The sequence below is a fragment of the Rhea pennata genome, chromosome 7 (genome assembly GCF_028389875.1).
Source record: "Rhea pennata isolate bPtePen1 chromosome 7, bPtePen1.pri, whole genome shotgun sequence".
NCBI lineage: Eukaryota > Metazoa > Chordata > Aves > Rheiformes > Rheidae > Rhea > Rhea pennata.
In genome coordinates, this window is record NC_084669.1 from 15,986,919 (window position 1) to 16,008,228 (window position 21,310).

Consider the following 21,310-nt stretch of genomic DNA (forward strand, 5'->3'; position numbering starts at 1 on the left):
ACGGGGGCGGGGCTTCCGCGCCCGGCCCTTCCCGATTGGCCGGCTGCCGGGGCGGGGCGGGGCGCGGGGCGGGGCCGCCGCGGGCCCCTTGCCGGAAGCGGGGCGGCAGCGCAGCCGCCCGGCATGCAGGCGGCCGAGCGGGACGGCGCGGCGGGCGGCGGCGGCCCCGAGGGCGCGGCGGGCCCCGAGGCCCAGCCGGAGGCGGCAGCGCCGCCGCCGCCGCCGCCCCGGGCCGCCGCCTTCGACCTGCTCACGCTGGTGCTGAGCTACCGGCGGCTGGAGCTGTACCTGGAGCCGCTGCGCGACGCGGCCGAGGCCGTCCGCGCCCTGCTGCGGTACGTGCGGGCCGGGGCCGGGGCCGCGGCGGGGGCCGGGGCCGCGGCCGCCCGCGCCTCACCCCGCCTCGGCTCCGCCCCGCAGGTGGCAGCGGCCGCTGTGCTCCCTGCTCGTCTGCCTGGGCCTCAACTTCCTCCTGCTCACCCTGGACCAAGGTGGGAGCCGCGGGCCGGGCCGCGCCGTCCCCGCCTGCCGCGCCGCGCCGCGGGCTGACCACGGGCTCCCGGCTCTTTCAGCTGCCTGGTACTCGGTGTTGGCCCTGCTGGTCCTGGTGCCGGCCCTGCTGGGCTACCTGCAGGAGACGTGCCGAGCCCGGCCCTCGGAGCCCGAGCTGGGGCGCCGGAGGTACCACAGCGTCCGCCGCGAGGACCTGCGCAAGGTGCAGCTCTCGCGGCAGGAGGCCGTCGCCCAGGTCAAGGGCTTGTAAGTGTTGGGTGCCCTGGCCCCTGCTGGGGCCTCTCCTTCCCTGGAGCCAGGAAGCTGGGGTCCCACGTCTGCGCTGACCTGGCCGCTGTAAAGCGTATTTGCGGGGTGCCTCGGGGGTGGGTTTGGGGGCCCTTTTTGACTCGGTGGTCTCGCTTGTAGCCTGATCCAGCTGGAGGCGTTCCTCAGTGGGATGTGCTGCAGCTGCGAGGCGGTGTATCGGGTGCTGTACTGGGAGAACCCCACAGTCTCTTCCCAGTGAGTAGCTCTGGGTCAGGCATACCATGTGGGGCTCACAGCCTGGGTTTGGGGGGAAGAGGGCCTGCGGAGCCACAGCTGATGTGTTTGGTTGTACAGAGAGACTGGGTGGAGGACTAGGTGAAGGAGAGGATGTACATGGCTGGTCGTGAGGGTTCATGCTGTGGGGTGAGGCTGGTGTGCTGCCACATAGAGATCAATATGTCCTGCTGCCCCTTCGCAGGTTCTATGGGGCACTGCTGGGCTCTGTCTGCATCCTGTACCTGCTGCCCCTCTGCTGGGTCCTGGCCATCCTCAACAGCACCCTCTTCCTGGGCAATGCCCAGTTCTACCATGGTAAGCATCTTCCCTGAAGGTGCCCGCTGCCCTGAGTGGGATGCGATGAGGAAAGGCCCTTTGGAGCTAGGGATCCTGCCCTTGCCCTCTGCTGGGGCCCTTTTGGGAGCCCCACATTAGCCCTGAATGTGGGGCCCAGACCAGCCAGAGGGCAGCACAGTGGGTGAAGAGAGCCTTGAGCTGTGAGAGGTGGCACGCTCTCCTTGTGTCTGTCCTGGCCTGGGTGCTCTTTCCTGGCTGACTGCTGCACTCTGCGCTGTGGCAAACTCGGACCTGGCAGTTTGCCTGAGTGCCAACCTCACCACCCCTCTCAGTGCCTGTTCCTGTTCCGCACAGAGCGTCTCTGAGCCACAGCAGGCCTTGAAATGCCTTTGCTGCCTGTGGCAAATGCGCGGCACTGGCCTGGAGATGTGCTGTGGGTGGGGAGGAGAAGAGTTGGAGGCACTTCTTGTTCTGTGGCCCATGTTGGGGTAGGTTTGAGTGAGATCCTGGCTGGTTTGTGAGACTAAGCTGTGGCCAGTGTGCCTCCTCTTCCCTGCCTGAGGTGGGGCAGGTGTGGGCTTCCTTCCTGTTCCCAGCTTGGCAGCTGGCCTAACCCTCGTGTGTGAGCTGACATTTTTATGCCCTGATGGTCAGAGAGGGCAGCTGTCTTGGGCGCTGGAGATTGGCTCTAGCAGCCAGCTTTTGTTTGGAGGGGCTGTGGGAAGGTAAGTGCCGTCTTGCTCCAGGCCTGTGCCCCTCTTATCAGTGATACTGGAGCTGAAGGCCTCGATTGAGCAGTGTCTGGGCACCAAACCTCTTGAGAGCATGCCAGAGCCTGCTGAACCCCTGCCACCTGCTGCCCCCTTGGATCGGACCCCTACACCCACGAGCACGGAGGTGAGAGGGGACAGAATGGGGAGCTGTGGGGTGGGAGGTACAGCCAGAACATAGGGCTGAGCTTGTGGCTATGTCCTTCTGCCCACAAGCTCTTTCCAGCTTCCTGCTTTACTGAAAACCTGTTTGTCCTGCCGTGAAGCACAGCCTGTGTTGCCAGAGGGCTGCACTGTGAAGCTGGGGGTCTGGCTTCATCCTTCTGCCATGTGTTTGGACTTGGCTGGGGAGGAGGAGGCTCAGCCTAGGACTGATACCATCACAGGGGAATGTTTAGGGGGCTCATCCCTTGCCCTGGGACTTGTCCTGGGAGCATGGGCGCTTCTTTGGACAGAGATGAGGATATAGCACAACTAGCTCTGTAAATCTTGCAGGACCTAACCCCTGGCAGTGTGGAGGAGGCTGAGGAGGCAGAGCCTGATGAAGAGTTCAAGGATGCTATTGAGGTTTGAGCCTGGTGGGAGTGGGTTGTGCCTGCTGGGCAGCTGAGGGGGAGAGAGCAGAGCCCTGTGGAGAAGGGGGCAAACATGGGGGTGTTCCAGCCCCTCAGGGGGTGCTGTCTGGCCAGGGTGAGCTGGGTGCTCAGGGAAATGGGTGCAGGACTGGGCACCTCTGCAGTCAATCTCCCTCTCTACTGCCTGTCTTCTCTGTCCCATGCTGCGGGAGAAGGAGAACCAGCTGCTGGCCATGGTGAGTACTTCCCTGCCAAGGTGTGAGAGGGGCAGCAAGTCTCTGCCAGGCTTGGCCATGGCTTGTGGCAATGCCAGGTGGAGTATCCTGCTGGTTTGGCATCTACCGCTAGGCCCAGCTGCCCTTCGTGCCCCCGGGGCAATGCCCCCAGCCACCCCTTCGTGCTCAGCTGGCCCTTCTCTCTGCAGGAGGATGACGAGAGCTCCCAGTGTTCATCAGAGTTTGACCTCAGCCTCCCAGATAATGGTTTTATGAGCAAAAATGAGGTGATTCGCAGCAAGGTGTCACGGCTGACCGAGCGCCTGCGCAAGCGCTACCCCAGCAACAACTTTGGTAAGACTGGAAGTGGGTGCTGCTTGGAGAAGCTGAACGGAGTGGGGGCCAGTGAACTGGGAACTGCTAGAGTGGTCTGGTATCTGACAGAGCCTGGCTGCACATCCAGCAAGACCATTCTCCACGGGGAGTGTGTTCACAAGGCTGGAGGGGATGCAGCAGCTTGGTTTCTGAGCTGAGCCTTTACTACAGGCTTGGGTTTGCTGTGCCTTTTGCTCATCCCGGGCAATCTGATTTCTCTGTCTCTTCCAGGGAACTGCACGGGTTGCGCAGCCACCTTCTCTGTGCTCAAGAAGAGGGTGAGTCTTCAGCTGCTCCTACCCCAGCTCACTGCCTGTGTTGGGACACAAGTTTTGTGTGCATCTGGCTTACCCTAGCTTTTTCCTGCAGCTCTGGTGGCTGAGCTCAGGCCAACATCTGCCACAGCCCAGCAGCGGATGACCTCAGCTAAGTGCTGGGTGCTGTCACGTGCCTGATGCTGTCAGGGATCCTTTGTGCTGTGGAGTATTTGGCACATGCAGTGTGCAAGCTGGGCACAAGGCCCTGCTCTGGGGGCAGGTTCTTCCATGTTGCGTGTGTGCACTGCTTCGTGCACAGCACCTGCTCCTGCACACTGGTTAGCCCAGTTCCTGTGAGATGGGATGAAAGCAAAGCATCGGTTTGCTTGTGGGCTCACGTTGAGGTGGGAACAAACCTCAATGCCACCACAGTGTGTGTGACTGGAGCAGCAAAGGTCACCCTGTTGTCTGGTCTGAGCCCTCGGGCAGGGTGCTTGTTGCCCGTTCCCCTGGTCTAGAGAAAGGTCTGTCTTTTGCTTCCTGCAGATGCACGTTGCTGTCTCAATGCTGTTCTCCAGGCTTATGGCCCCCTCGCCTTCCTCCTGGCTCAGTCTGACGTGTTTGAGACTCTTGAGCTTGCATCCCTCCATTGCATTGGGTTACAGCATAAGAAGTGATGGATGTATTGTCCCTGAGCCTGTGGTCCCAGACTTTCTCAGGCTGGACATAGACTACCTGGGATGTTATGTGTATACTTGCATGCAGGTCCAGGTGTCTCTGGCAAACTGCCCCTGTTATTGCTGCAGGGATTACAGCTACTTTTGCCTTCTACAGGGAGGATTGCCAGCAGTGCTGTGGCAGTGATGCTCCTCAGGGAGGGCTGGGAGTAGGCCCATCAGCTTCTAGTGCTGTTCAGTGTGTCTCACCCCTATCTCTGTTCACAGCGGAGCTGCAGTAACTGTGGAAACAGCTTCTGCTCCAGATGTTGCTCCTTCAAAGTCCCCAAGGCTGTGATGGGAGCCACAGGTGAGTGGAAGGCGGAGGACAAAGCCTTCTTGCTCTCACCTGTGCTGTCCGCTGCCCAGATTTGCCCCCGCTCTGTTAGGGAGCATGGGCAGGACCTGCCCGCTGTAGCCTGGGGCAGGGTGGTGATGGTTGTGTAGCTCTTGGAGTAGCTCTGTGCCATTAGTGGGTGATGTGCTGGGGAAACGGGGAGGATCCCTGACAGCTGCTTTCTTTTCCAGCCCCAGAGGCTCAGCGGGAGACAGTTTTTGTGTGTGCTCTGTGCAACCAGGCGCTCGTCAAATGACTCGAACAGGCCTGGCCAGCCTGTGTGCCCTGCACTGTTTGATGTGGGTCCTGCACCACCTCATGGGCGATGGAGGAGCTGCCCTTGTTGCTGGGGCCTCCATCACTTGGTTGCCAGCTTGGCATCCCTGTCAAAAGACTCTTGTACTCGTTGCTCCTCCTGCCGGTGTCGTCGGGAGGCAGACCAGATCTCCTTGCTGCACAGCATCTGCCACAAACCGGCTCAAAACAGAGTGTTGCCCACAGCCATGCACCCATGACCTCCCCTCGTCTGTCCCCCTGGCAGCTGTTCAGTGCTGCTGCAAGCTCCGGGCACTCCTGGTGCAGACTGTTCCCTGCTGCAGGTGGCCCAGGCCATGTGGCCCAGCTCAGTGGTAAAGGAACCATCCTTTGCTCTTCAGGCTTTGTCTCCTGGGCAGGACCAGAACAACCTCGGGGCTGTGTCCCTACCTTTCTGAGGACTGAGCTAGGAGACTGTTTTTGGGATCAAGTCAGAGCTCTTCCTATGTCCCCAAGAGATGTGGTCCTTGGTCTTGACTCGGCTGAGCTCCATTAGCTCTAGGCATCCTGTGTTCCTCAGCCTTCTCATATCCAGGTCTAGTCTTTCCTCCCCCCATGTTTGGCTGTAGCAGAGGCATGGAGATAGTAAGCCTGGGGCTTGGCTACGCGGCTGGGTAGCTGTAGTGAGAGGTGTGAGTTGGGCTGGTCTGTGTACTTAGTGACTGCTGCTTTCTACTACAGATTAATATATTAAGTGTATATAGAGAACAACCAATAAATCTCTTGTCATTAACTGGCTGCTGTCTTGCCCCAGTGAAAGGTGCCCTGTTACCAGACTGCTCCAGCACCTCTGCGGCTGTGGCACGCAGGAGATGGTACCGTCTGTTTTGCTGCCCTGGGAGGGGCAATGGGTGCAAGTGGAGCAGGGACAGGATATTAGGGGCTGCCAGAACAGGGGTAGCCCTGGATGTGCCCTTATCCTCAGTTTAAGGCTGTTTCTCTGTCCCTTGCTCTGGGGGCTGCTCAGTGGCTGTGTCCACCCCACTAGGCTGAAGTGCCTTGTTCCCTTGACTGTGTGGGTGATAGTGGGTCCCCTTGCAGGGGTAGTCCTGAAAAGAGGAATGGGAGAGTTGCACAGTGCTTGGAGGAGGCCACGGGGCATTGCTGGGGGTGACACTGCCATGGGACATTACCAGTGCTGTGTGGTTAGGGCCAGGGGCCTCTCCCAGGCACAGTGTCTTTGGAGAAGGCAGCTACATGCAGGTATGGTGGAGGTGACCACTACCAAGTCCCCTTGCTTACTGTGGTTTTCATCTGTCATAGTGTGGCCTTGTCCCCCTGGGCTTGGGGCAGCTCATTCTTGATCAGTACAAGGGCCTGATCCTGCATGGCTGGGGCCAGGGAGCCTCACAGCTCTGGTGGGAGGTGCTGGGTTTGCTCTGTGCCTCCCCAGGGCTGCTCCTTCCCCTGCCTGGCCCAGGCGGTGGTCCCGGCAGCTGCCTGCGCTCACAAGGGTGACCTTTTGCTGTGTGAACAGCAAAGCTCCCAGCTATCCCTGGAATGTGACCCTGGCTGCTGCCCGGCTGGGAACGGCCCCAGCCTGGGTCCCTGCCAGCCAGCTGCTGCCGGGGGGGCCGGTACCCTCCAGCTGCCTGGCATCACCCAGCACCCTCAGGACCTCGACGTCCACCAGGCTGGGAAAGTGCTGGGTGTCCCCAGTGAGTGCATGTGCCCCCTTTGCGTGGGACAGCCCCAGACTGCTGCGCCGGGCCCTGCCCTGAGCACTCTCCTTGGCCGTGGACTCAGACACCTAACGACGGGAGGCAGAGAGGTCGCTTCTCTTTCTAGCGAAAACACCTGGAGAGATGAATGTGATGTCTATGCATGTCTGAAAGCTCTTTAGAAAGCTGTTAATGACGCACAATACAAAGGGCAACAGATGAACTTGAGCTGTGGAAGATGGAATTTTATTTACCTACTGTAAGTTTTATAACAAAGTGATATATGTGATGGGGCAGAAAATCCCTGTTCCCCTGCACTTTGTGCTGCAAGGTGGAGGCTGTGCCCAGCAGCAGGGAAGGGCTGGAGGTTGCATACTGGCTTTTTAAGGGTGTCATGGGGGCTGTCCGTTGCTGGGCTATGTCCTGGCTGGCTGGAGAGAGATGTAAACGCCCTTTCTGGCCCCCCAGTCCCTTTTCTCAGCCCCCTTCCTCCTGTCTGCTGCACGGTTGGTGGCCGTGCTTGCACTAAGACACGGGTTGTGCGGAGCAGCTCAACAGGGGAGTCAGGGGGTTGCGGTGGCTGTTGGGGCGGTGGCTGTTGGGGCTGGGGCTGTGCCCAAGGGTGACATTATGAGTAGAGGTCTTCCCTGCCGTGGGGCAGGTGTCCTGGAGGCCTCGGTGGCAGGTTGGGAGCACAGGGAGTGGCCCTAACCACAGCCACCCTGCAGCCTGAGTTGCCCCCTCACCCCGGGAGCCTCCCCTCCGGCAGGGCCAGCTCCTGTGAGAGGCTGCAGTGTGAGGCAGCCAGGCACTGGGTAAATATCCTGGCGGCCGCGTTCGTGCCTGGATAACCCGGCGGGACGCGCCGTGACGCAGCCGACTCAAGTATGCGCTGGGTAAACAAGGCTGGATCGGGATGGGGGGAGGCAGACTGGCCCCTCTGCCCACCCTGGCTGCTGGGAGGGCTCCTGTCGGTGCTGCCGTGGGGGGTGGCAGAGGGACAGAGGCAGCCTCTGCTCCAGCACCCGGGGAGCAGAACCTAGAGGCAGGTGCTGAGGGCTGCCCAAGTGCCCGCGCTGCGGGATGCAGGTGGTGGAGGTGTCTCTGGCACCCTGTTGCATGGGTGGGCTGGCTGGGAGCTGCCTGTACCCGAGGCTCTCAGGTGCTGCGGGTGAAGGATGGAGGATGGGTCCAGGGTCAGTGCTGCCAGCCTTGCTGTGTGCACCTCCCCTTTCCAGCCCCGGATCCATCCCTGGGGCAATGTGTGGAAGCTGCTTCTCTTATAAAATGCCCACAGCCCTGGCTGTGGGGCTCCAGCAGCAGAGACAACCCTTTCCCTTGCCCCTATCTTTGCCCCCCCCCCAGCTCCCTGAGATGACCCAAGGGCGGAGAGGTGACAGAGAAGCTCTTCCCCTTGCAAAGGGATGCTGGGTGCCCTGCAGGAGCCACTGATGCCTGTGGCCGCTGGGACCCCCAGCTTGGCTGCAGTTCCCAGTCTTGGGCTCTGGACACGGGTAAGGGCTGGGTCTAAGTGTTCTCCGCTCTCTGGGCTCCCTCTGCTCAGCCACCTAGGTCGGGGCCCCCTTTGTGCCTGTCCCAGCCCCAGGAAAGGAGCCTGGGGGAACATTTGCCCAAGAACCGCAGGGAGCTGGACACGGATCTTCTCTAAGGCAGAATAATTTATTGCAGCGCGTGGTACAGTGCGCTGGGGTAGCAGGGCCAAGGTACCTGGCTGGGGGCACTGCCAGGGGATGTGGGAGGGCACTGCAGAGCTGCTCTGGAAGGGTTTGAGGTTGAACTTGCATTGTCCCAGCCCCTGGGCCAGCCCCTGGCCTTTGGAAAGGCTGAGGAGTTGGGGTAGGGCAGGAGACCCAGGGATGCCAGGCAGAGGTGCTGGGGCAGCCAAGGGCCTCCAGTGCAGAGCCAGGCTCTCAAGGATGCAGATCAAGGGTTGTGGGCAGGGGTCCCAAGGGTGCAGAGCAGGGCTGTCAGATGTGGGCAGGGGTCCAGGTGCGGATCCAGGCTCCCACAAATGCTGCCGGGAATCGCAGGGGTGAAGAGCAGGGGTCCCAGGGGTGCAGAGCAGGGTTGGTGCTCTGGCCCCATTGGTGAAGGCAGGAGTCCTGGGAGGGGGCAGGCAGGGCCCTAGCGCTGCCCGGCCCCATAGAGCAGTGGGTGGTACAGTGGGCAGGGGTAGGAGAACATGAACTTGATGGCAAACTTCATCTCCTTGTTGTGCTTCTGCCAGGGGTAGATGGCGAGGAGGAGCAGCCGCCCACCCGCCTTGCGGCCCATTACCAGGAAGCTGCCGCTGAGGCTGTCGAGCTGGGGGCAGGGGCAGGTGCCCGCGTTCCTCATGTACAGCACCATCTTCTTGGTGTCCTTGCGCTTGAGCGGGCCCAGCTTCAGCACTTTCTTCTTCTGGGCAGCCACGAGGCGCCGCTCCCCGTTCTCCTGTGTCATCTCCTTGATGCGCATCTTCACCACTGCGGGACAGTCATGGGGTACTGCCACAGGGCATTGCTGGGGGGCATTGCTGGGGGGGACACTGCCATGGAACACTACCAGTGCTGTGTGGTTAGGGCCAGGGGCCTCTGCAGGACAGGGTGCAATCAGTCCCTTGAGGGGAGGGCCTGGAAGGGTGGGTGGTCTCTGGGGAAGGTCAGGAGAGGAAGAGGCCCCCAGTGACCCTCTCAAATGTTCAGCTCTGACAGCGTCCTGTGCTGCACCTTGTCTCCCACCCTCAAAGATCAAGGGTGCAGCTGAGTGGTTCGATGGGGCTGTCCCTGGACAGCCACATAGGTGTGAACCTTTGGCCATCCATCCCCATCTGGGCTGCTCTAGGGGCTAGTGGGGCTCTCAGGAACCCCCTCACCCTGAGGGCCAGGAAGGGGACCCCAGCACTCACCGAAGTCACTGGAGCACATCTGCTCCATCATGCCATCCGCCTTGTGCTCCATCTCACATTGGGTGCAGATCTTGGACACTGTGGGGAGAGATCAGCCAGCGTCCCAGCTGCACCACTGCTGAGGTTTGTCATCGGGGCCAGCTCAACAGGGACCCCCTAGGAGCTCCCTGGGGAGCTGTGCTAGGGTGATGCAGGGGACGCAGAGCACTTTGTGGGGTGATATTCCCATGCCTACCCCCCCCAGCTGCTGACATGCAGGGGTGAGCAGCGCCGAAAGTGGCATCAGGCTGAAGGGCGTCACAACCCTCTGTGCCTGCTCCTGACACTGGCCCTGAGCTGCCTTTGGGCAATGTGTCCCTTGCCCCAGGGTGGGCACCCTGTGGTGGGCAGCATGAGGCTGAGACCCATGCAGGGAGAGGGGACAGCGCAGGTGCAGCACTTGGGGCTGCCTGCTCTCCTTGCTGCTTCGAGGGGACCCAGGCATCTGGGGAGGAGAGGGACATGAGAGCTCCCCAAGCAGCTCTTGGTGGGTGCCATGCTCACCCCCTGTGCTCTGCTCTCCCCCCAGCCCCGGGGCCATCCCATGCAGGTGGCGAGGGGTGCTCGCGAGCTGGGTTACCTGGCGGCGGGGTGGCCTGCCTGTTCCCGAACTGCACGGTGATGCAGAGGTCGTGGTCGAAGGGGAACTTGGCGCAGTGCAGCATGTCGGGCCAGGGGAAGCCGTAGGACTCCATGACGGGGGCGCAGGAGTCGCGCACCACCTCGCAGAGCGAGCGGCAGGGGTAGATGGGCTGGTCGAGGCAGACGGGGGCGAAGAGCGAGCAGAGGAAGAGCTGGGTGTCCGTGTGGCACTGCTTGGCGAGCAGGGGCACCCAGCTGCCCGCCTGCTGCTTCACCTCGCCCAGCGACTCGTGCTCCAGCAGGTTGGGCAGCCGCATGCGCTTGTAGCCCACGTCGCGGCAGAGCTGCATGTCCGCCGGGATGTCCACGCACTGCGGCTCCCTGCCGTAGTAGCGCCCGTGGGGCTGGCTCTCCGGCTGCCAGCCGTAGTAGTCGTAGTTCTGCCCCCGGCCCGGCGCCCCGGCCAGCGCCAGCGCCAGCAGCGCCGTGCCCAGGGCCGCCGCCGCCGCCGCGCTGCCCTCCCGCGGCATCGGCACCGGCACCGGCACCGGCATCGCCGCTGCCCGCGCCGCCCGCTGCAGGCAGTGGGGCTGCGCCTGGCGCGGCGGGAGCGGAGCGGAGCGGGGCGAGGGAGCTCGGCCCCCGGCTGCCCGGCTCCCCTAGCGCCTCCCACGCCGCCGCGGCGCTTTCAAAGGGGCCCGCAGGCCCCGCCGGCAGCCAATCTGCTCCGGCTGCCGCCACCGGGCCCGGCCCCGCGGCAGGCTGGCCCGGGCCCGGCGCTGAGGGACGGGGAGCCGGGCGGCCCCCCCCTCGCCGGGCTGGGAGACTGGCTGGGCGGGGGGCGCGAGGCCGGGGACCCCGGGCGGAGCCCATCCGTCTGCCGGGGTTACCCGGGGCGCCCCCTCCCCTTCCCGCGATCGATGCCCCGGCCCGGCCAAGGGGCTCCAGGCCGCCCCCAGACTCCCCCCCGCGGATAAGGCGGCTCCGCTAATGGGCCGCAGAGCAAACAGCCCCGCGGAGGCAGGCGATAGCAGCCACCCTTTGCCCCGGGCTGGGGCAGCGGCCGGCCCGTCAGCCCCGCCGTGACCCGCCTGCGCGCTGGAGCCCCGCGCTGCCCCTCGGGTGGGTGCTGGCGGCTCTCCGCCGACGGCACCGTTAATGTGTAACCGCCGGCGGCACGATAAGATAGAGCGGCCCGTTATCAGCGCTGCCCGGTAGCGGCGGCAGGGCGCTGGAAGCATCGGCTGTCACGGCAGCAGCGAGATAAACGCTGATAGAAAATAGCTAATCCGTGATGGATGGGCCGGGGCAGGGCAGCGCGGCTAATCGCGGCGGGGTCTCCCCGGGAGCGGGACAGAGAGGCCGAGGAAACGGAGCCGGAGGGGCGAGACGGATGGAGCCGGTCCCTGCGCGGCGCCCCGCGCCCCCGGGTGTCCCCTGCAGCCGGGGAGGCCGAGGTTGTGGGGAGGTGCTGGAGCTAGGCTCAGCACCTCCAGCCCTGCCCCACAGCTGGCACGGCAAGGGGGGCGCCCCAGGGGCCAGCCGGGGCAGAGGCAGCCCCCGCAGCGCCGGGCCAGCCCGGGGCCAGCGCTGATCCCCAGCCAGGCCTCCCGGCCCCTGGAACTGCCCCCCTCCAGCTGGGGCAGCTCCCGCCGTGGGGGCACGCCGCGCCGTCGCTCCCTCTGCGCTCCCCTCTCCGCGCAGCCTCGCACCGGCGCCCGTCCCCGTCCCGCACGGCGCCGCGGCTCCTCGAGCTGACAGGGCGGCCGGCACTTGTGCCTGTCACTCCGGGGAGCGAGGCCGCCGTGCCGTGCCGCGCCGTGCCGTGCCGCGCCGTGCCGCTGCCCGCTCCCGTGCCGCGGTGCCGAGACTGCGAGGCAGCCCCGGCAGGCCATGGGGGCAGCCCCCTCTGCGCGGGGGACCTCGGGGACAGCCAGCCGAGGCGGCACGGTAGGAGGACATCCCCCGTGGGCCGGGGGGGAGGGGGGGATGCCCGAGCAGCTGCCCCCCTTCTCACAGCCCCGGTGCCTGTTAGCCCGTTTTGCCTCGTTCCCAGGTGCCCGGGCGCCCGGGGGCAGCGCCGGCAGCGGTGCCCGGCGCCCTCTTTGCTCCGGGGCTCGGTTGGTGCTGGGCACGGGCTGTACCCGGGGCGCAGCGGTGACCCAGCCCCGGCCCCGAAGGGGACCCGTCGGAGGGGACAGCATGCCCGGGGCTGGCCGTGCGGAGGCAGGAGCCCCGGTGCCCGGAGCTGTTGGCGCTGCTGCCCCCGCGGCGGCTGCCACGGAGGGAGCAGCGAGCCGCAGCGCGGAGCTGGCGGCAGGGCTCGGCGGGGCGCGCCGGGAGCCTCCGGGCTTGGCTGCGCCGGGGGCAAGGGCGCCGCGGGGCCGAGCCGCGGCGGGCCCCGGCGGCCTGCGGGCTGGCGCTGCCCCCAGCCCGGGCTGCGCTCCGGCGGCCGCGGCCGCGCACTTGCCCCGCGCCCGGCCCGGCCCACACACGCTCCCGCTTGTCTCGCAGCGCCAGGAATGCGGCTGGCAGCGCTCCGGGCCCAGCTGCAGGGCCCTGGCCGCCTTGGCGCCGGCCCAGCCGCTCCACGGCTCCTTCCCCGGCTCGTAAATCCCGGGAGCACACAGGCGCGCTGTTCGCGCGGCTCCCCCTGCCCTGACCCTGGCCCCGCGCGGGGCACGTCGCAGCGTGGGGACGCCTCTGCTAAGGGCGCGGGAAGGAGCGTGCAGGGACCCGCTCTGCGACGCTGCTCCCTCCCGGCCACATCTGCCCCCCCCCAGCACGGCTCCCTGTTCCCTATGGCTGCAATCCATGTGCAGCCCTGTTTCCCAGCAGACGTCTTAGCCACAGCTGCCCCCGGCACTCGCCTCCGCGCCCCCTCGCCACCCTGCGCTCCTGTTCGTGGGGTGGGCTGCCAGCCGCCTGGTGCTGCGGGCCCCCAGCCCGCCGCTGGCCGCTCCTGCTCGCGGGCAGCCGCCCGTCGTGCGAGCGCAGAGTGCTGCAGGGCTGCGGCCCGCGAGCAGGCCCTGGCTGCGTGCTCAGCCCTGCTCTCCGGGGCCTCCGTGGGGCTGGGGCTCTCCCAGCCCAGCCAGAACTCCTGGCTCCGGGGTGGGGGGTAGGGTGGGGGTCAGGGACACAGGGAGCGGCCCCCCATCCCCCAACATAGCCCAGGCTATAGGGCCGGCTGGCCCGCTCAGGACCCTCTCCAGCCCATGGAGTGGCAGCTCCGTGTGCTGTGCAAAGGGTCAGGCTGGGCACCTGGAGCAGTTTCCCAGGGGTCTGGGTGGGGGGCATCCCCCCCACCGCAGCACACCCACACCTGGCGTCTCCAGGAAAGGTTATCAGCTAATCACCCTGCCTCTTTCCCCGCCCCACTCCCAAATGTCACCGTTGTCCTGGACAGAGGGGGAGGCTGAGCTCATGCTCCCCGCCCCCCCCCCCCCCGGCCCTGTTAATTAAAGGTGCCCCCGGTGCCGTGTGAAGTGGCTGCCAGGGCCTGGCCCCGCCGTGGGTCCTGCTGCCTTTGAAGCCGAGTCAGAGCTGGGAGCCGATGACAGCCTGGACCCACAGCTGCCGGCTGGGCAGGGGGCTCCACTCTGACTGCACCCCCAGGGAGTGGCTGCAGGATGGAGCTGCTGGGGGGCACTGCCACCATGCCGGAGAGCACAAGGAGGGTCGGGGTGCAGCTCCACCACCTGGGGACACCCCCAGGCCTGGTGTGCCCAGAGTGAGTCCCTGTGGCTTGGCTCTGCTGCTGGGGGCTGAGCCAAGGTCCTGGATCTGAGCACAGCTGATGGGGGTATCGATGGGTACTGGCACCCTGACCATGTGGGGCTGAGCACAGGGCCCCAAGCCTACCCCTTGCCTGTGCCAGGGGGCCAGGAGCAGCGTGAAGCTGGCAGAATGGGAGCAGCGGGGTGGCATGCCATGAAGTAGTGGTGGGAGCAATGATGGGGCAGGGAATGGGCTGTGGGCATGGTCCAGGGGTGAGGGGAGGTCTGTGGGGCAGGTCAGAGCCCTGTTGCTCCAGGAGCAGGATAGGATCCATGCAGGGGAAGAAAGACAGCTCCTGCAGCTGCTTTGGGAGCAATGCCCATCTGCAGCCTAAAAATAGCCCCTCCTGTGGCAGTGCTGCAGGGTGCGCGCAGACAGGCACGCAGACAGAGCCTGGGGGAGCTGCCATGGGGCGGCAGCAGCAGCAAAGCCCCCGGCCCATGGCGCAGCCCCTTCGCCGCTGCAGGAGAGCAACTCTATCTCTTCACAGGCAAAATATTGCCATAGCAACTGGCATGGCCTCACTGCCAGGCAGGGAGGTGAGCTGTGACGTGGCTGTGACACACTCGGCACAGGAAGGACCTGGGAAGCAGGGCCTGGGCTTGGGGCATCTTAGGACACTCACGGATGTGTGAGAGCATGTGAGTGTGTGTGTGCATGGCAGTGGGTGCGTGCGTATGTGTGCGTAGGTGTGCCTGCATGCGTGTGTCTGTGTGCATGCATGTGTGTGTGTGTGTGTACATGTGAGAATACACCCACAGAGATGGGAGGGGATGTCTTTGGCTTTATGGCACTGTCTGGGCAAAATGTGTCCTGATGCCCTGGGCTGGCAGGGTTGGAGGGAGGTGGAGCTGCTTTGAACTCTTGGTGCAGCAGGTCTTTCCCCAAAGCAAGGGGATCTGCAGCTTTGTGTTTGCAGAGGAGATGTTCCCCACCGGGGAATGAAGCCTCCAGCCCGAGTCTCTCTCTGTGTCCGTTGGCCCGGCTCTGCTCTGCCTGTACCCTGGGCTTGGGACATCTCACCCCACCCCAGGGCTCTGCTCCTGTTTGCACAGGTCGGGGCACGTGCTGCTGCAGGGCAGGGAGCAAGGGCCACCTGAATCTCTTCCTACTTTGTTGGGGGCCTCCTGGGCAGCAGGGAGCTGGCCATGCAGGGTTAGCAGCACGAGCAGAAGTGCTGGCATGGCCCTGCTGCCTTCATCACTGCTCAGGTGTTGAGGGAAGGGCTGGCTGCTCTCCTGCCTGACATGGGCCCTATGCCCAGCCACCACACGCCTCCCCTCACCCCCATGCCCAGCTGCAAGCACCCCCTCCCTCACCTCTCAGGAGAGTGACTGTTTTCTCCTGCTTGACATTTTCTGGCTCTAATTGAGCTGTCAATGGGCTGAGATAACAGCGAATTGGTTAGAGCTTCTCTTTGATATCTGTCTGCGCTGTGATCGCAGCACCCACTCCAGAGCCCAGTGCCAGCCGCAAATTCTTCACAAACAGCTTCAAAGCCTGCACCTCATGGTGGCAGACTGCCAGCCCCATGGCCAGCCAGGCCCCCAGGACCTATAGCAGCATCCCTATGGACAATCAGACCCCAGGATCAGTGGCAGTATTTCCATCAGCAGCCAGGTCCCCAGGACCTACAGCAGGATCCCCTTGGAAACCACCCCTCTTGGCCCTATAGCAGTATCCCCAAGGGCAGCTGGGCCCCAATACCTATAGCAGCATCACCATAGGCAGCCAGACCTTGGCCCTGTAGCAGCATCCCCATGGGCAGCTAGGCCCACTGGGAACTATAACAGCATCTCCATAGTTAGCCACCCCCCTGGGACCTACGGCAGCACCCCAAAGGCCAGCCAGGCCCCCAGGACCTCTAGCAGCGTCCCCATGGCCAGTTAGACCCAAGGACCAACAGCAGCCAGGTCCCTGGAACCTATAGTGCCTGCCCCGAGGGCAGCCAGGGCCAGTACCAGCATCCCCCAGGACCTAGAGCAGCATGCCCATGGTGAGCCATATCCTGGGACCTGCAGCAGGACTCCCTTAGCCACCCCCCCCCAGACCTATAGCAGCATCTCCAGGGGCAGCCAGGCCCCCAGGACCTGCAGCCGCAGCCCGGCAGTGCTGAGCGGTGGGTGCCGTGAGGAGGGGCCGCGCTGCTCGGGGCGCCCTGCCAGCCGCGGGGCGGCGCGGCTGCGCGGCCGGCGCCCATCGCCGCCGCCTCGGGGCGCCCGGCGGCCGGGCGGCTGCGCACAGCGGGCGGCGGGGCCCGTCTCCGCCTCCGCCTCCTCCTCCTCCTCCTCCTCCTCCGCCGCCGCCGCCGCCGCCGCCGCGCGGCAGAGCAGCACCGCGGACAGCGCCGGTCCCGGCCGCTCGCTCGCTCGGCGCGGCGCGGCGCGGCACCGCGGACAGCGCCGCTCCGCCGGCCCGGCCCCGCCGCCAGCGCCGCTCCGCCCGGCCCGGCCCGGCCCGGCGCGGCCCGGCCCGGCCCGCCCGGGGCGCTCGCCGCGCCATGGCCACCGAGGTGAGTGCGCGGCGGCTCGGCGGGGCCCGGCGCCGGCAGCGGGTCCCGCCCGGCCCGCGATGGGCGGCTCTGCCCCACCGCCGCCCCCCGCTGGCGCGCTGCCGGCCGGTGTGGGGCTGCTGGGGGCCGTGTGGGGTGTTTTGCTGGGGGGCGGTTTGGTCCTGAGGTTCGTGCGAGGTGCCATGGGTGGGGGGTCAGTGTGGGGCTGGGATCTGCGTGTGGTGCTCTGTGGTGGAGGGTCAGCGTGGGGCTGAGTCCTTGTGGGGTGCCATGGTTTGGGAGGGCTGAGATCTGTGTGGGGTGCACTGGGACAAAGTGGTCAGTGTGGGGCTGGGGTCCGTGTGGGGTGCTGTGGGGCGGAGCGGTTGGCGTGGGGCCGAGAGCAGCTGGCTGGCCTCTCTCCTGGGTGCTGCAGGGGAGAGGGGCAGAGGCTCTGTGGGGCACGTGGCAGGAGGTGGCCCCACGCTGCACAGGGGGAAGCTCTTGGCAAAGCCTGCCCCCCTCAGTCCCCCATCCGTCCCTGCCACCCTGTGCCCCTGCCCCTGGGGAGGCTGGCGTGGGCCCTGACGCCATGGGGTGCTGCGGCTGGGGGTCAGCTGGGTGCTGGGCAGTGGGGCTGGGATCGCTGTTCCTGCAGTGGCCCCCTGCACCCAGTTCCCTGGGGCCAGCCTGCTCCTGGCGGGTGGCAAGGAACTGGGAAACGTGCAGCTACCTCCCATGGGGGAGAGGCTGCTCCCGGGGTGCGGGGAAGCTCTGAGCAGTGGGGATGGCTGGGGAGCAGCATTACTTGCTTCAGGGCTCAGGCGGGTCGTCTCCATCATCCTCGCACCCCCCTGCACACCCGAGGTGGGCAGTGGCTGTGTGGGGGGCTCGCCCCCCGCCTGCCCGCCAGCCCCGCGCCCTGGCCGGGCACTGGCTCACCGTGCTGCCTCCCCAGGTGCACAACCTGCAGGAGCTGAGGCGCAGCGCATCCCTGGCCACCAAGGTCTTCGTGCAGCGGGATTACAGCGACGGCACCACATGCCAGTTCCAGACCAAGTTCCCCCCCGAGCTGGAGAGCCGGGTAGGCCAGCAGGGCTGTGGGGTGCCCTTATTCTCTGACCCATAGGGCTTGGGGGGGGAGGAGGAAGAGCAGGGATGGCCCTCCTCCCTCCCCAGGGGGTGTTGCTTGGCCTTGAGCCAGCTGTGCCCAACAGCTGGGTGGCAGGGCAGCCCCGAGGGCGGGTGCGCGCAGTCGCAGCCCCTCGCCTGCGCAGAGGTGGCAGGGCAGTCCATCGCTGGTGCCTGCTCTGCGTGGGCAGGCGCTGTCCCTGCCTGCACCGCACAGGGCTGTGAGTGCTGGGACTGGGGCTGGGTGGCTCTGGTGGAGGGCTCCAGGCTCAGCCGACCTCAGCAGGGGCTGTGGGCAGGGACTAGGAGCTGAGACACTGGCTGAGGAAGGAGGAGAGGTCTGAGGACCTTTTCAGGGCTGGGGCAGTGCAGAGGGCTCAGCCTCTGGTCAGACTTGTCTTCATCCCAGTCTCTGCTCTAGATCGAGCGCCAGCTCTTTGAGGAAACGGTGAAAACCCTTAACAGCTTCTACGCTGAGGCAGAGAAGATCGGGGGCAGCTCATACCTGGAGGGGTGCCTGGCCTGCGCCACCGCCTATTTCATCTTTCTCTGCATGGAGACGCACTATGAGAAGGTGCTGAGGCCTGGGAGAGGGCTTGGGGACGGGCATGACTACGTGACCTCAGTGCCGGTGACACCAGCTCACTGCACAGGGGCATGGAGGGCTGCCATGCGGCACGGGGAGGGCCCTGAGCCCGGCTGCTTGTGCAGCACTGATGGCACTCAGGGCAGGGGCTGCAAGTCCTCTCCCAGCTCCGGGAGAGCAGGAGGGGCTCGGGGTTAGAGCAGGAGTCCTGGGAGCTGGGCAGAGCACGTGGCTGCTGGGGAGCTGGTGCTGAGCGTCCATCCTTGTGCCGACAGGTCCTGAAGAAGATCTCCAAGTATATCCAGGAGCAGAACGAGAAGATCTACGCGCCACGGGGACTGCTGCTCACCGACCCCCTGGAGCGTGGCATGAGGGTTGTATCTTCCAGGCAGCAGGGAGGTGGGATGGGGAGGGATACTGGAACGATATTGCTGGGGGAGGGATAGGGACAAGGGGTAGGGAGACCTGAGAGCAGGTCCTGGGTGATAGGGTGGTGGGTCTGTGACTGGCATTGCTCCTTAGCGGGGGCCCAGATCGAGATCTCCATCTACGAGGACCGGTGCAGCAGCGGCAGCTCCAGCAGCAGCAGCTCCAGCAGCAGCAGCGGCGGCGGCGGGGGAGGCGGCGTGGGGGGCCGGTGACTGGCAGGGAGTCCCTGCGGGGACTCATACTGCCGGGACAGCGGCCGCTCAGAGATCCGCAGGCTGCACTACCAGAGCACGCGCTTCTGAGCCCCGGGCGGGCGGGAGGGGAGGCCGGGGCTGCTGCCCCCCGCTGCAACGTGCCTCCTGCAGTGGCTTTGGCCCCACTCAGACCCATTGCGGGCAGGGGCTGGTGCTGGAGCATCCTTGGTGCTGCCCGCTGAGGCAGACCCATGCCATAGGGCCCCGCGGCCCTCTGGGGTGTCCTGCACTGTATCTCTGCCCCAGGCAAAGGCTCTTGCTCTGCCTTGGGCAGCCCCAGCTGGCAGTGCCCTGTGTGCGATGCATCGGGGAGCAGTGGGACCTACAAAGTCCCAGGCGGTGCTAAGGGCAGGGGGCCTTTTCCTGATGCCCACGGGCACTGCCAGCCTCTACTGCTCCCCCTCACCTGGGCATCCTGCCCTTGGTGCTGCGGGGCAGCCTCAGCCACTATGCGCCTGATGCCCAGGGCGTGGGGCAAAGCGCAGGGGCTGCCCCATCCGCGTGACGGTGCTGTGTGCGCGCCCCAGACCCTGCCCTGCACGCTGAGCCATTGCTGCCCACCGGGCCCTGCTGGGTGCCCTGGCCCCTGGGTGCGAGCTCCCCAGCCCCTGGCCCTGCACTGGGCAGGCTCCGGCAGTTGTGCCACACTCTTCCTGGGCTCTGTGCACGGCCCAGCACAGCCCTCCGTGGCAGAGGCTGAGCTGCGAGATGCGGTCTGCACCTGGCTGCCAGCAGCCCCCTTCCCCCTCTGCCCCCAGCCTGCCCCCCGTCCAGCGGGTGCCCGGTGGAGCCTTGTCCTGCCAAGCTCTTCCCTGCCCACGTGTCCTGCATGTGCCTGTCACTCCCCTGCAGCATGAAGTGCCCCTGCCGGGCTTGCACAGCCCTGCAGTGCTGCACAGGTGCCCCTGGCATGGGGCTGTGGGGCGGGTGCCTTCCCTCCCTCCTGCTTGCTTAGTCCCCGTGCCCCACAGCGACAGCGTGGCCCAGGGCCCTGCTTCCCCAGCGATGCCCACGACTCAGGGAAGCGTGAGCGCTGCAGAAATGCCTCGTGGGGGCTGCACGGGCATGCCAGCCTGCGGCGGGGGCCCGGAGGAGTGCCCAGGCCTGGCGGCAAGGCGTGGGGCCAGGGGCAGAGGAAGGGAAGAGAGGGGTCCCTGTGGCTTCCAGCACCCTGAGGAGAACAGCCCAGGCTGGTGTGCCAAGCTGAGCCGAGCCAGCGTTGCTCTCTCGGGGTCCCGGAGGGACAGCTGGGCCCCGTGGGCTCCCTTCGGCTCTGCGGGGCGGCGCTGGTCCTGCGGCTCCCGCTTGGGCACCTCTGCATGGAAACCTCCCACAATAAACCCCACGCTTCATCCCTCACCGCCGGCCCTGCTTCCTCCTGCGTCAGGGGAACGGGGCGACGCCGGGAGGGGGCATGGGGCCGGGCTGGGCAGGACCCCTGGACGGGGCCTCATCCCTGCTGTGCTCCGCTCCGGGGGCCTCGCGCCCCCTCCAGGCACCGCAGTGCGGGCCGTCCTGGCCACGGAGCAGGCCACGGGGAGCGAGGGTCTCCCCAAAAAGGAGGGCAGGGGATGGGGCAGTGCAGCGGGGCAGCCCCAGCGGGGCACATCCCCGCGGGGCAGAACTGCCGGCGCCCGCGCGGGAACGGCACTGATGCGGGGCACGGTTTATTCAGGCGGCGCCGGGCGCAGACAGCACGCTGGCCTGGCCGGGCAGAGCTCGAGTCAGGTGGCGGTGGGGGCCGGGGCCAGGCTGGGGCGCCCGGGCCCGCAGGGGCAGGCTAGTTGCGCAGACAGCGTCCGGCTGCGCCCAGGGTGAAGCCGCGGTGGCAGTGGCAGTGGAAGGAGCCGGGGCTGTTGTGGCAGATGTGGTCGCAGGGGCCTGGCTGTGCCTGGCACTCGTCTACGTCTGGAAGAGAAGGGGAAAGGGTCAGACGTGCGGAGAAGCAGGAGCGCCAAGGGCCAGGGGCTCGTCTGGCAGGGGCACGGCTCGATGGGGCAGATGCAGGGACGGCGGGGCGAGGGGTGCTGCAAACCAGAGCAGGGAAGGTAGAAGAGGAGGGACAGGCATGGGGCAGGGACCGGGCCAGTCCTGGCCCCAGGGCTGGGTGAAGCTGGGCCATGGAGGGGCTCCTGAGGGGCATCCCTGCACCCACGCCGTGCCACGGAGGTCCTGCAGCAGCTTGTCCCCACAGCTGCCGGGTGACGGATGCCTCGTCGCCCTAATAACTCCTGCACAGCTGTCAGCATCTGTCTGTCCTGAGCCCTGTGTTTTGGGTTGGCTGGGACTTGAGCACAGATGGGGACCCCAGGAGAGTGGGGGTGTCCCCGGCGCGGCGCAGCGCAGCACGGCCGGGCCGGGTGCCCTGCGCCGCCACCCCGCCGGCTCCGGGTACTCACCCAGGCACAGCTCGGCAGCGCGGCCGTGGGGGCGGAAGCCCGGGCGGCAGCGGCAGACGTGCGCCCCGGGGGTGTTGGTGCAGAGCTGGCTGCAGTTGTGCAGCTCCTGGGCACACTCGTCCACATCTGGCGGCGGGGAGAGAGCGGCAGGGGGTTAT

The 21,310-nt window shown here is 66.1% G+C and overlaps 3 protein-coding genes across 5 annotated transcripts; 2 read left to right on the forward strand and 1 right to left on the reverse strand.

Moving 5' to 3' along the window:
• Positions 1–123: 123 nt before the first annotated feature.
• Positions 124–5,628, forward strand: ZFYVE27 (zinc finger FYVE-type containing 27). 2 transcript variants are annotated; one of them, XM_062579732.1, is made up of 11 exons: positions 124–335; positions 421–491; positions 573–759; positions 922–1,017; positions 1,241–1,353; positions 2,102–2,232; positions 2,601–2,672; positions 3,105–3,249; positions 3,502–3,548; positions 4,472–4,553; positions 4,772–5,628. In XM_062579732.1, the coding sequence occupies exons 1-11, from the start codon at positions 124–126 to the stop codon at positions 4,834–4,836; spliced, it is 1,221 nt and encodes a 406-aa protein (XP_062435716.1). In that variant the 3' UTR covers positions 4,837–5,628. The 2 variants fall into 2 exon arrangements, with proteins under 2 accessions (XP_062435716.1, XP_062435717.1); XM_062579733.1 differs by lacking the exons at positions 4,472–4,553; positions 4,772–5,628 and adding an exon at positions 3,640–4,463.
• A 2,305-nt stretch (positions 5,629–7,933) lies between these two features.
• SFRP5 (secreted frizzled related protein 5) lies at positions 7,934–10,615 on the reverse strand. Of its 2 annotated transcripts, none has more exons than XM_062579734.1 (3): positions 10,084–10,615; positions 9,465–9,542; positions 7,934–9,042 (listed from the first exon to the last, which is right to left on the reverse strand). In XM_062579734.1, exons 1-3 carry the CDS (start codon positions 10,613–10,615, stop codon positions 8,702–8,704), a joined length of 951 nt encoding a protein of 316 aa, XP_062435718.1. In that variant the 3' UTR covers positions 7,934–8,701. The 2 variants fall into 2 exon arrangements, with proteins under 2 accessions (XP_062435718.1, XP_062435719.1); XM_062579735.1 differs by having other exon boundaries at positions 7,934–9,063; positions 10,084–10,534.
• Positions 10,616–16,362: 5,747 nt separating this feature from the next.
• GOLGA7B (golgin A7 family member B) lies at positions 16,363–18,711 on the forward strand. The gene is made up of 5 exons (XM_062580225.1): positions 16,363–16,374; positions 17,312–17,437; positions 17,906–18,058; positions 18,346–18,447; positions 18,604–18,711. Exons 1-5 carry the CDS (start codon positions 16,363–16,365, stop codon positions 18,709–18,711), a joined length of 501 nt encoding a protein of 166 aa, XP_062436209.1.
• Positions 18,712–21,310: the final 2,599 nt, after the last annotated feature.